The sequence below is a fragment of the Lissotriton vulgaris genome, chromosome 2_1, assembly GCF_964263255.1.
Source record: "Lissotriton vulgaris chromosome 2_1, aLisVul1.2, whole genome shotgun sequence".
Lineage (NCBI taxonomy): Eukaryota > Metazoa > Chordata > Amphibia > Caudata > Salamandridae > Lissotriton > Lissotriton vulgaris.
The window spans coordinates 2,110,410,281-2,110,424,760 of NC_141687.1; the positions used below are offsets into that span (position 1 = coordinate 2,110,410,281).

General features: G+C 44.3%; 1 protein-coding gene across 2 annotated transcripts in view; it reads left to right on the plus strand.

The window, feature by feature from the left end:
- CGNL1 (cingulin like 1) overlaps positions 1–14,480 on the plus strand; it is a 579,392-nt gene that overhangs the window by 531,878 nt on the left and 33,034 nt on the right. For both annotated transcript variants that reach the window (XM_086958373.1, XM_086958374.1), the window contains exon 17: positions 7–115. In XM_086958373.1, coding sequence (XP_086814499.1) covers positions 7–115 — 109 coding nt within the window. The remainder of the gene's footprint in view (positions 1–6; positions 116–14,480) is intronic.

Sequence of the window (14,480 nt, forward strand, 5' to 3'; positions counted from 1 at the left end):
TCCCAGGGATCGAGCTAATCTCCAACTCTCTAATCGCCGCCTAGATAGAAGGGTAAAGGAGTTAATGATGCAAGTGGACGATGAACATCTGAGCCTTACAGACCAGAAAGATCAGGTATAGGAAGTGGTTTCTTTGCTGTCAGCACCAGCATCTTTGTTTTTGTTGTCGTCTTGCGTATGTCCATTTCATTGCAATTGTCATGTTTATTTATATGTCTATTTATATTTTTTCTTGCTGTTGAACTGGTGATATATTAAGAGAGATCTGAAGGTAGATGGTGTGTGTGTTTTCTGCTGGATAAGTAAATGGAAGTCTCTGAATGGAAAATCTTCAGTGTTTTTTCCATATCTGCTATGATTGATCACCTGTTCAACTGGTGTGCCTTCTCGTGTCCATTTATCAAAGGGCGATGTCCAGCAGGGGATGATACACTACACCTGAGAACAAACATGGTCTTTCATAATATTTCTCTAAACAGTTTTACTTTTACCCCAAGGCACTGATGAGGTCCCGCACTCATCCCCCAAAATGGGGTCGCCCCGATCCACAGAAATTTTTCAATCGTAAACAGTACCCCAATTTCACAAGACACTATATAAATAATTCCCCATCCTTCTATCCACCTCAACGCCCAAACAGACCTGTTCTTCCCTTTGATTATGCTCACTATCCCACAAACCCGATTGAATACTGGAATATCCCGATACACAACCTTTTTGAACCCCTTTCAGGTTTGGACCTGAATGACTGACTCGGTATTCCAGTTTCTAAACTGGGTAGCATTAATGGGGAGGTAAAAGAGGCTGTATCAGAGTGTTCCAAATTTGGGCAGACGCTTCCCTATACCAGGGCTAACATAACCAGAGTTAGGGAAATTGGGATCAAGCAAAAGAGTAAGCCGGGAAAGGATGCCCTGGCTAAGGGAAATGTAACCGATGGGGTCACGTTGAAGGATGATATGGTAAAGAGGATCCCGTGCAAAATAACCAAAGGTAAAAATATACCCAAACCCAAAGATATAAACACACATGAACGTCAAGTAAGTGTAGTGTTGTGGAATGTGTGTGGGTTAGCAAATAAAGTTCAAGAAACAGCGTGGGGGGAGTTCGTTAACAACATTGACATACTATGTGTCCAGGAAACCTGGGTGTTAACTGAATTACACATAGACGGATTTAGGACTTTCCATGTTCCTGCTGTACTCTCTAGCCATGGTAGACACAAAGGGGGGTTATGTGTGTATGTGTCCAATCGCTTAGACACCAGTACCAGTTCTGGAAGATCAACCTCACCTTACTTTCAGTTGGTCACTATTCCTCTAAATTCCATCGACGTGCTAATAGTGGTTAACTTTTATAATAATATTAAGAACTCCGACTTTAGGGAAGAACTATTAAAATTGACAAAAGAAATAAGGGAGGTAAAACCCGTGAAAGGGAAAGATCTAATATGGGTCTGGGTAGGTGATTTCAACGTAAACCTATGCTCTAGTGAAACATTTGGATTTCAGGAATATGGGGAGGGGGACCATGCGGATAGTAGTCACTTCCAACATAATGATAAAGGGGAAATATTGAATGGCATTATGGCCAAGTTTGATCTTGGCTTTGCAAACAGGCTTTGCTCCCCCAAGGTTGAGTTCACATCTACCTTTTTAGCGAGGGGACTTCACTCAACTATTGATTTTATCATCCTGCCGAACATGTTTGGCGGTCGGGTGGCTAATTATGAGACCTCCACCATCGGTCTGAGTGATCATTTACCAATAGAAATTCTAGTTAGTGCCCCAGGAACTAAAACCGCTACAATAACTGAGACCCTGGCATGGTCGCAAAACCTCGCTGTAGCATGGCAAAATGGCATCGCCCTGAAATGGAGCATGGTAGATCCAGCAAAAACTCTTCAGAAAGTCGTGGAACGTGCTCTTCCCTCACTCTTGGTATGTTTAGAGGAAAAGTCCACAAACTATGAGATTTTGGAGGCATTTAGTAATATCACTAGTATCATACAGGGTGTCTTAACCAGGACTCGCCCCAATAAAAGTAATAGTCCTAAGGGCTGGTTCGACACTCAATGCACTAAGACACATAAGGCCCTCAAATTGGCTTTGAGTGAAACAACAAGGGACCATGCTGTAATAAGGTCACTTAGAAAGGCATACAATTTAGCAAGGCACCAACGAAAGAAAGCAATTAAAGATAAAGCATGGCAAGACCTAGTGAATGCTGCGGAGAGCAGAGACGCAAAACTATTTTGGCAGGTAGTTAACTTACCGTTCCTTAACAACAAAGTGGCAGCCAGGATGGAGATAGCCATCAATGAAAAATCGTGGGTGGAATTTTTTTCGAATGTATACTGTATTAACCAAGAGGAACCTCAATTAGTGAGTAACCATTGTCCCATCCCAATTGAGTTTAACCTAGATGAGGTACTAATGGCTATAAACTCTACCCAGAATAATAAGGCCCCGGGACCAGATGGGATCCCTAGTGATCTTTATAAGATGAATACTGACCTATGGGCACCAGTTTGTTTGCGGGTTTTGGGTGCCTGTTGCTCAAAAGGAATCATTACAACATGGGCAGAATCAGTAATAATCCCAATATATAAAAAGGGTGATAGGGAAAGCCCATCAAACTACAGACCTATATCTCTCCTGGATTCATTAATGAAAATTGCAGGGAGAGTGGTCTTGACTAAACTACAGTTATGGGCAGAGGAAAATGACATTTTAACACCCGTACAATATGGGTTTCGGGCAGGGATGGGTGCAGTCGAACAGGTTTTAAATTTTGTACTGCTACAAGGGAAGTACACCAGAGCAAAAGAGGGTCGTCTTTACACAATTTTCGTCGATCTCTCCTCTGCGTTTGATTGTGTAATACATACTAAGCTCTGGGAAACACTAGAGGAGATGAACGTGGACCCAGCCATTGTTCTCTTTTTGAGACAACTATATTCAAATGCTACCGCCAAAGTAAGGTATGGTCTGGGGGGGAATGTACCGGGTCTTTCCGCATACAGAAGGGGGTGAGACAAGGCTGCGTGCTGGCCCCATTCCTTTTCTCATTATACACTAACAGCTTAGAGAAGGAATTGGGAGCCAGTAATATTGATTCACCGAAGTTTGGAAGTAGGCAGATTTACTCCCTTTTGTATGCGGACGACGCCGTGTTAATGGCTAGAACGACGGTTGGTGCCCAAAAGGCCCTAACCAAATATGTAGATTACATGGAGGCAAGGGGCCTTCAACTCAATGCCAAGAAGTCCTTCGTGATGTGCTGTGGTAAAGGTGGAGCTAGATGTAACCAACTTAATGTAGCAGGACTCCAAGTACAAGCTACTAAAACATTTCCATACCTAGGGGTCACAATTGAGGCATCCGGGGTTTGGGGCTCAGAGGTGAAAAATAGGACTCTAGCCTTTAAACGATCGATTGCGGCCGTAAAGCATTTTGCAAGCAAATTGGGCAAAAAACAACCTGAAATCATGCTCAACATATACGTGGCAAAATGCAGAAGTATCGCTTGGAGCAGGGATATGGGGGTATCAGGATGTAACATCGCTCCAAATTGCAGAAAATAACTTCTTAAGATACCTTCTGGCCCTCCCGAAGAGCATATCGGTCTACAATTGCCACGCCGAATTAGGTATGGACCACTTGACAGACCTGATCAGAATCCAGCCAATTCTGCTCTGGCGTAGAGTATGGGCGACACCAGAATTAGGCCTAAATCAAGGAATAATCAGTGACGTCATGGCCCTTGACAACGCAAAACGTATCAAATGGCTGGAGTACGTTAGGAGAGTCCTAACGGACATTGACAGGCCAGAATGGTACAACAACCCCAAAATAATTGGGGAAATCCCAAAGAAAGTATTGAAAAAACTATGCATGGAGCACTTTAATATACTAAGGTTTGGAAGTGAAGTCAGCAAAAAAATCTGTGCCCGATCACCAGCTGTTGTTGACTACCCACAAAATACAACCATATCTAAACCTTGTGACTTTGGGGTTCGAACGTTTTGTCCTGACCAGATTTAGGTTTAATATTTTTCACCACTTAGTCTCATTCCCAGCTAAAAATGACTGGAACAGAACTCTGGCTGCCTGCCCATTTGACAATGTATCCTCCCAGACCACCTTCCATCTGGTTTTGTTCTGCAACTTGTACAACAAAGAACGCTCCAGATGGATAAAACAATACCTGAGAGGTGGGGCCTGGCGGCAGTGTAGGCCAGCGTATTTGAACTTGCAACAACTGGGAAACCCTTTATGCATAATGACTATGACAATGTTTTTAAAAAGTGTTTTAAAACGACGGAACTCTTTATGAATTACTATCTATTCGATTGAATCACTGTAACTGATTTAATACTTTTTTAATCTAAATGTTATATATGCTTGTATAGATATATTTTTTTTATGAATTGCTTTTGATTTTTAATATGTGAAAATCGAATAAAGCGTTGAAAATTGAATTGTACTAGCAGCATTCCCAATACAAGTAATTTATTGACCAGTGCTGCAAGGCATATCTGTTCTAGGTTTTACTCAACAATGTTTGGCAACCAGTAGACCATGGGGTTCAGTCTACTCTTACTTGCCTACAGGGTTCTGGTTATCCCTAGGGGTACGGTTTACTGACCAAGTACCAGGAAGACATTTTGTGCTTAGTTCCTGTAAATTTAAATGGAAAGTTTGCAACTAGCTTTCATTGTCTAACATGAAAAAAGAGGTAGCAATCCATTTGAAAGGGAATCCTATCCCTGTTCTTTTATAGTATCACTGCAGTTGCAATATTTTATGACTTCTACGTCATTGCTACTAATTTCTGCACAAACGTATAACAAAAAAAGAGCCCACACATTTCAACCATGTGAAGACACATTATTGATCAGTCGAAAAGAAAATGTTGTCGTCTCCCACTTCTACATCGTTTTGACACATGCGAAATTATGCTTCTGCATATAATAAACTCTGATCAATAGAATTTGTAAGAGAGTTGCCGATAAATAACACCATAAATGTAAATGTAAATGTAGGTATACTTATATAGCGCGACCTGTCACCACAAAGGGCATCCTGGCGCTTGCCTAGGGAACCCGTCCTGGTATTCCCCTGTGAGAGGCCCCGGCAGGGTATCCACAAGGTGAAAGCCAGGCATCCCGCCGCGAGGGGCCGTTGTGGAGATTAAGCAAGCTATTGCCCAGAGTCGCAGAGCCTGAACCCGTGAGTCGAGAAGGCACCGGAGCGAGAATTATCGAGACCGTGTAAATTTTTAGCCCAAGACCCGCCGAGGCGGGGAATTGAACCCTGGTCCAGGGCCGATCTCAGCTTCCGGGTCTGCCGCCTCTAACCCCTGAGCCACACTTCTCCACATAAGGCACACTATGTACACCCAATAGTAAATGTTCAAAGGGAACACAACATTTCTAAATGAATTATGTGGTGAGAAAGCAATTTACAGTGAGGGGGAATCTTTTTTGCAAGCAGCACTGCAGTTAACTGGATGGGTGTCTGATCACAACACAACAGCGATATTAGCACATTTTGTCTGTGTAGGGGCAAGGGAATGGTCTTTAGTTCCCTAGATAAGCAAGCAACACACATTTAGGAATATGTACTTAACTTTGGTGTATTTATGGACGATAATGGTTACCCAGAGAGATTCTAAGAAATAAATGGCAACTGTTGTTGGAGCAAGTTGAAAAGGTGTTCAGTTTTAAGATGAATCTCTGGAAATTTGAGGCACGTAGCTACCCTCAATAGCAGTACCGATTAAATACGTTTTGTAGTCCTTTAAATACTGAAGTTTATCCTGAAAACTCCACACAAAAATGAAAGCTAATTGGTGAAGATTCCACGCCGATCTTGTTGGTGATCTGTGTAGATGTCACCATCTGTATAACCCTTCGTTTGAGAGGACTAGAGCTTTCAATTAAAATGTTTGTTTACGTTGCTATATCTGTTTAAAAGCCTGCCAATATCTGTACCTATATAAAAGAACAATCTCATACATGCTTGCATTTCTAAAAGTTTTGTTAGTTCTCTTATAAGTCAGTTTCCAATATCCTTATTATTTTCACATTGTATTGAAAACTCTTAGCTCCACAAATGGATAAAGTGATAAAGATGAGTGCTCAGAGAAGGTGCTCATGTGAATAAACAGTAGAAAAAAGAAAAGAGGGGGGGGTCCGTAAGACCTTTTCACAAATCCTATTAATGTACATGGAGCAGCTCTGCTGACTCCACCAGCGTCAGGCCACGGCCCCAAGCCTTCTGGTTGGCACACTTGTACCTGCTTCTTTACAGTCTCCTTTATGATTCACTCTCTCAGAAGAGGAAATGCACTTCCTAATAGTACTGAAGGATACTTGGGCTGGTCAGACCGCCCCCATTTTAACAGTTTAACAGTCCATATATTTTTGATGTAATATCCTTGCACTCATGCCCTCTTTTTTGCCCACACATAATTATATAGTTTTCTTCCAACTGGGGTAACTAGGTACGTATATTAGTAGTCCCCAAACAATTTGGTGACCTAAGAATTCACCCGAGTGACCTTGGTAACTTATGATACAGACAAACAATGGTCCAATCGGAAAAAGCAACAAGAGGCACAGGAGAGCTGAATATATCAAGAGGTTCAAGAGAACTGAATATATCAAAAGATCTCCTACCACTGCATGGAAAAGAAAAACACTCTCGTAGATTCAGTCCACAGTTACGAGGTTAGGGCAGCAGACAAGATTTAAAAAACAGAAGATTAAGACACATACTCTTGGGGCTGGACAAGAATTTTATAATGTGGACATAGTTACTTTATACTTGACCAACGGCTAGAGTACGCACATGGAGAATTAAATCTGCGGGTTTTTTAGTGGGACGGCAACACAACAGTGATGCCCCCGGTCTCCCCTGCTGTTCGCTATCACCATGGAAACTCTTCCAGCTTTGGCTGGATCCGGGCATATGTATAAGGGATTACATGTTGGAAGGCACCACCTCCGAATAGAACTTTATGCAGATGACTTGCTCATCTTTTCGCGCAACATGGCGGAGGACCAGAGGGAAGCCTGCTCCATGATGGAGGATTTTGGTCTATTATCTGGTTTAAGAATAAACTGGTAGAAGTACAGACTCTTTCCTGTGGTGCAGAGAGACAATCCCCCAAAAGGGCTGACCCAACTGCAATGGGAACCTCAATGTTTGGCTTACCTGGAGGTTAACGTCTATCATGATTGGGCTGACCTGCTGGATGGGAATGCAGGGTGAGCTATTAGATCTCCGAGATCGACCATAGATTTCTGGAAGAAACTACCAATTTCAGTAGCAGGCAGATTAGCGCTCCTGGAAATGGTGGCTCTCCTCCGCCTTCTATATTTAATACACTTCCATTATGGGTCCAGAAAGCGCTATTCAAGGAGCTGGACTCTCTGATTACTGCGTTTATTTGGGGGACGGGACATAGGCGGGTGGTGTAAACGACAATGCAGCGAACAACAACAGCGGGAGGGTTGGCGGTTCCTGGCTTCACAACATACTATCTTGCAGTCCAATTGCAATGGCTGATCCAGACCAGACCCCTTCATGCTATCACTATCTGGCCTCCTTAAAGTATTTCTCCAGGTGAGAAGGTCGCCAATTAATGACTCACAAGAGTTTAGAGTGGTGGCTAAAGGCTGGGGTAGAGGCTTACAGAAGGTATGTACTAAAACTCCATACTTCATGGACTTACCTCTCGTACTATTGAGTGCACTTCCACATGGTGGCAGCTGGCAGGTCCTTGATCTCTGGATCAAGCCAGTCGACGAGGATGGGAGATCTTTTCTGAGATTCAGAATTGCTCCCATTTGAGGAATTCCGTGCAGAGTTTAACTTACCGCAGGGACACTTTCTCCTACACAGAGCACTTTCTTGAGAGCAATGAGAAAACACTGGGACACAGGCACTACTGAACCTCCGTGCGAGAATCAAGAGGGAGAGAGAGGACCAGAAAGCTAGTCCAGATCCCCGGTTTATATGTTAGTAAATCAAAAAGAGATTAGCTAGAGATGGGGTTAGTCTGACATTAATATTGTTATTGTCATAGCGACTCAGTATCGTTTTGCCAATTGGCGGTGGCACCTGTTGGGTGTCTTTAGAAAGCCCTCACCCACCAACCTAGTTGGTGGCATGCTTCATCATCGGGCCCACCCAGTGACACCTAGCGTGTCCCGGGTGTGCTTCGACGCCTGATTACAGCGGAGCAGGTATGTCACTGTGTGTGCGGTGTAAGGTGTTCAGATATGTGAGGTTAAAACGGCTTGGCGGATGGTCCCTGGGGTGAGGATACTTTATTAAAAGGGCCTCCGTCAGCGGTTAAAAATAAGGCTGTGGGACGTTAGAGGCGGGTTACGACCTCCTACGTCCTAAGAGTGTCAACATGTTTCAGCCAGTGCCTTATTACTAATCTGGCTTTCTTCAGGACAATAAAATATGTGTAGGTTTAAAATAGGGGTAGTGTAGTGTAGTCTATGTGTCTACACGCCCTAAAGTGTATATAACTGTGAGAGGGGGGATTCCCTTCTCAAGATCACCTGTACATTTAACATTGAAAGACAGGGACAAGACAAACATGGGAGAGAAAGAGTCACTAGAAAGTATTGATCATCTGTTATGACAGCCGGCTTAATAGCGATATAGTGCAGGCTATGAGCGGCTCAAGTGTAATGATACTGGTGGTACCATTATTGTGGAATCGCACTAGAACTTCGAGGGTGAAGTGATTTAAAACAGCGGTATAAAATACTGCAGTAGTGAATAGTGAAGAATTTTGGCGCAAGGACCATGTCTTACGCTTTTATGGCTTGCTTTTGCTCCAAGGTTATTGAAGTGGCAAGGGGTGGCCCTAGTAGGGAGAAAAGGTAGGACCACTGGGGTTAGGAGACCTGTGGGAGAAAGTATGGGTAGCGCTTACCTATTGTAGAGATGTTCAGCATACTCACAGGATTTCTGGCCAGCACCAGCGTGGGACCTGTTGTGCCTCCTTCGCAGAACCGGTAGTGAATGGCTGCTGTGGCCGGTTTATATACTGCCGTTAATTGTATAAGTGAGGGCACCTGGAGGAAAGAGTAATGGTGGAAAGACTCGCATTGCGGGTCGTTATCGCGCTCAGGTGTGTGCCCTTCGCATCGCGCTGGTGCGCGGTATAGTGCTAAGTCTTTAGCGCATGCGCCGGCGTGAGGTGCGGTCGGGCGCATGCGCGGCCATGAAGTGGTTCGCGCATGCGCGGCCGGGAAGTGGTCGGCACATGCGCCGTAGCGTGAGTCCTTGCGCATGCGCGAATGGGCAGATGTTCCTGCTAGTGCTAGCGCAAAACTAACTGCTGCCTTGGATCCTGGCTGGTTACAGGGGCGGTTTCCGTGGCAGAATTAATAGCGCTTGAGACACAAGGTTGTTCTCAAGTGCTGGGATGGCAAAAAGCCCAATGTATCCTGGTTGCGCCCTGCTGGGGTGGAGCAAAGATCAGGGGGCATTATAAATGCGCATGATAGATCAAGGGAGGCAATGTGAGGTATTAGTGAGACTGGGTTGCTCAACTGGATTAGGTTCAGGTTGGTGGCTCACAGGGCAGTGTGGTGGCCATCATAGGGTCAGGGAGTTCCAGGGGATAGCATCATTTAACCCATCTGTAGCTGTGGACAGACGGTATATCCATCTTTGTTCTTTGTTTAACAGTTTTTTGTCATTGTTAATCGGGCTGACTGGTATTTGCTCAATGACTGTCCAGGTGAAGTCATTGGGGGTGTGGCAGTGGGTGATGAAGTGGTTTGTCAGTTTGCTTATGTTCTTTTTGCAGCGCATTGTACTGCGGCGCTCCGTTATCCTGGTCCTCAGCCCGATTATCAATGACAAAAAACTGTTAAACAAAGAACAAAGATGGATATACCGTCTGTCCACAGCTACAGATGGGTTAAATGATGCTATCCCCTGGAACTCCCTGACCCTATGATGGCCACCACACTGCCCTGTGAGCCACCAACCTGAACCTAATCCAGTTGAGCAACCCAGTCTCACTAATACCTCGCATTGCCTCCCTTGATCTATCATGCGCATTTATAATGCCCCCTGATCTTTGCTCCACCCCAGCAGGGCGCAACCAGGATACATTGGGCTTTTTGCCATCCCAGCACTTGAGAACAACCTTGTGTCTCAAGTGCTATTAATTCTGCCACGGAAACCGCCCCTGTAACCAGCCAGGATCCAAGGCAGCAGTTAGTTTTGCGCTAGCACTAGCAGGAACATCTGCCCATTCGCGCATGCGCAAGGACTCACGCTACGGCGCATGTGCCGACCACTTCCCGGCCGCGCATGCGCGAACCACTTCATGGCCGCGCATGCGCCCGACCGCACCTCACGCCGGCGCATGCGCTAAAGACTTAGCACTATACCGCGCACCAGCGCGATGCGAAGGGCACACACCTGAGCGCGATAACGACCCGCAATGCGAGTCTTTCCACCATTACTCTTTCCTCCAGGTGCCCTCACTTATACTATTAACGGCAGTATATAAACCGGCCACAGCAGCCATTCACTACCGGTTCTGCGAAGGAGGCACAACAGGTCCCACGCTGGTGCTGGCCAGAAATCCTGTGAGTATGCTGAGCATCTCTACAATAGGTAAGCGCTACCCATACTTTCTCCCACAGGTCTCCTAACCCCAGTGGTCCTACCTTTTCTCCCTACTAGGGCCACCCCTTGCCACTTCAATAACCTTGGAGCAAAAGCAAGCCATAAAAGCGTAAGACATGGTCCTTGCGCCAAAATTCTTCACTATTCACTACTGCAGTATTTTATACCGCTGTTTTAAATCACTTCACCCTCGAAGTTCTAGTGCGATTCCACAATAATGGTACCACCAGTATCATTACACTTGAGCCGCTCATAGCCTGCACTATATCGCTATTAAGCCGGCTGTCATAACAGATGATCAATACTTTCTAGTGACTCTTTCTCTCCCATGTTTGTCTTGTCCCTGTCTTTCAATGTTAAATGTACAGGTGATCTTGAGAAGGGAATCCCCCCTCTCACAGTTATATACACTTTAGGGCGTGTAGACACATAGACTACACTACACTACCCCTATTTTAAACCTACACATATTTTATTGTCCTGAAGAAAGCCAGATTAGTAATAAGGCACTGGCTGAAACATGTTGACACTCTTAGGACGTAGGAGGTCGTAACCCGCCTCTAACGTCCCACAGCCTTATTTTTAACCGCTGACGGAGGCCCTTTTAATAAAGTATCCTCACCCCAGGGACCATCCGCCAAGCCGTTTTAACCTCACATATCTGAACACCTTACACCGCACACACAGTGACATACCTGCTCCGCTGTAATCAGGCGTCGAAGCACACCCGGGACACGCTAGGTGTCACTGGGTGGGCCCGATGATGAAGCATGCCACCAACTAGGTTGGTGGGTGAGGGCTTTCTAAAGACACCCAACAGGTGCCACCGCCAATTGGCAAAACGATACTGAGTCGCTATGACAATAACAATATTAATGTCAGACTAACCCCATCTCTAGCTAGTCTCTTTTTGATTTACTAACTACTGAACCTCCGGCACCGCAGAGTTGTCAATGTATAACTTTCCTGGCGGACACCATCCAGAGGGTCTCCTGCTTATACAGAGCATTACGGGCAGACCAACAACAGCCATTAGAGAATATGCGATCGAGGTGGGAGGGCGAATTAGGGATTCCCATTTCAGCTGCGGATTGGGACAACATCCTAGACAGAATGCCCAAGGTCTCTAGGAATTCACACTTCAAGCCAATTAATCTGTATTCTATATAGGTAATATCTAACCCCAAACCACAAAAGCAGATATTTCCAGGTAGCTGATGCAGCTTGACCTAGATGCAGAGAAGAGAGAGCACACATTCTACATATGTTCTGGTCATATCCCATACTGAGGGGAGAATACGTTTAAGAGAATTCTGACGAGGCATAGGAAACATTGATGTAGCCTGAGCTTGGGGGACCCCTGTTCCAGAGCCAGATACAGCCACAAGGTCACCTGCAGGATCGTCAAGGATTGATTCCAGATTGTTGTATACTACCTGCCCTGACCTGTACTTAGCACCCTTGGATACTTCCTGGGACTAAACTTCTGATTGTAGAATGTGTCATGTCTCCCCACCCTTCTCCCCCCCCCCCCTACAATTCCCTCATAATATACTGTGTTTTGCTCTGGTCCAGTAAGGCTCCGAATTGATCAGAAAAGGAAACGATGTAGAAAGATTGTCATCTAAAAGAAACAGATAGGCTTATGTATCTACAGAAGCAGCGCTAGGTGATGTACCTGCCTATGTTATTTGCAAACAGGGATCGAATAATCTTGAGAAACTGGTAAAAAGGTGTGCTGTTCCAGAGGGCGTTGTGAAAAAAAAGAGCATCACTGAGTGAATTAGAAAGGTTTCTTTGCTTTCCTTCTGCTGAATAGATGTTTTCCTTATAAGGAAGGGGGCAAAGACCTATGGCCCCAGTATTCCAGTTCTCCAATCACCTTTTAGGTAGAGCCTTAATCTAGGTAATATCAGGAGCATCTGGCAGCAAGTGCTCAGCCTGCTGTGTATTGAGGTATTTTATCTCGCAAGGAATGAAGGGCTTCAACCTTCAAGGCTATGCTGGGCAATTTAAATGTCACACATTTTAACACCAGTAACTGGTGAAGGGCATTGCACACTGTGGCAAAGCTCTTGTATGACTCCAAGGGTAGTACAAGGCTGGCAGCCATGGTATCAGTGGGTGGAAGGAGAGCAAGGTTTTTCACGTCTAGGGAAGACTTGTGCCTGCTTCTAGAAGGGAATGGGGACTACCTTGGGGCGATTACATTATTTACGTGCAATTTAAGTCATAGAGAGACATTCGAATATGAGGTGCCAAGTCACAGTACACTGCCAATGACCGAATCATTTCTTTGCAAAAGTTTGTTCTCACAAAAACCCTTCCCAAAATCCTAAAATAATTATTGCTCTCAAATGTGTGGCACCCTAAACCAACGTAAAACAAAGGTCACTACCCACAAGGGTCTGGCACACTGTTTGGAACGTTTTCAGCATTCGTTGAAGGTTTTTGGAGTTGGTGGGAGTGAAAAGGCTCCTTTGCAATAAACTGTTTAATCTGGCACGGGAATTGAAATGAACAGTCCACTCTCTTCCTAGAATCTGTCCCCAAAGTGTTACTGTTCATCAGTTCTGTATAGCTGGAAAAGCCATCTCTCAGAATAGGGAGATGTATATGTTTTGTTGGTTGTGGCCCCGGTCCTGTGACTCATATGTACAACCATGGCACATCCGACCTTCCCGTCTCATCTAGCAAAGATCATTTGGGAAGTGTGCAGACGCTTATTTCTTCAAAAGAAATGTGAACATTTGCAGACACATAAACCTTACTCAACTCTGTTATTTAAGCCATTTCACCAGGGACAGTTGGGAAAGACAACAGTTAGCCACCATATTTACTGGGTAAAAGTATAAATTCAGCCTCATCGCCACACATCAATGCCAGATGAGAATGGTTTGATACGGATGGGCACAAGTGGATGTTAAGAACAATTCAAATATTTCTTGTCCATTTGTTACTGATTAAATTTGTATTGATTGTAAAAGTACCCTTTTAGAACATATCTATATAAAGTGAAATTATCAAATACAATATCCGTGTAGCTTTTCTTCTTGAGTATTTTGATTACTATATCCTAATTCATAGGACAAACTATAACAAAAGCAGGAGTAAATTAAGTTTATTTGATCAGATGCACAAAGAAATTAAGTGATCAATCGCCTGCAACTTAGTTGTTGAATAAATTCCCTTGTTGGCAATTTTCATTATATTACACTATAGCCCAAGCTTGCAAGGGTTTATTGGGTCACCCACCTTCTATATAACTGGGGATGGAGTGGCAATTGTATACACAAATGATTGCCCTTCATGTTTTGAGCATCTGGTAGACAAACTGAAACCCAGTCCAACTGAAAGAGTGATGGAAGTGCTACCATATCAAGTGCCAGACATCCAAGGCACTTTTGTGGGGTCATTTCTATGTCTAATGCTCAGCTATTCTTTCTAGGGAACTTTAACCTGTGGTACAGTGATTAAAGGATACAATGACAAGTAAAACAGGAAATACCTTGTGGGAGTTGGGATGTGTCCAAGGCTCTCTAGTTGTAACTCATCAGTAAGGGAAAATTCTTGATTGTCTGCTAACATTTCATACTAGAAGCTATAATTTCCAGACCAAATACCCACATAGGACAGTACATAAAGGCATTCGCTCTGAGCTCAGGTGTGGCATATAGGGAAAAAACTGCAGTCAAGTGGCAGAAAATATCATAACTTCTAAAATGACTCAAGATCGATTGCTGGAATACCTGGGTCTCACCCATATGAATAACCAGCTGGCAATAATACAAGCCATTTAAG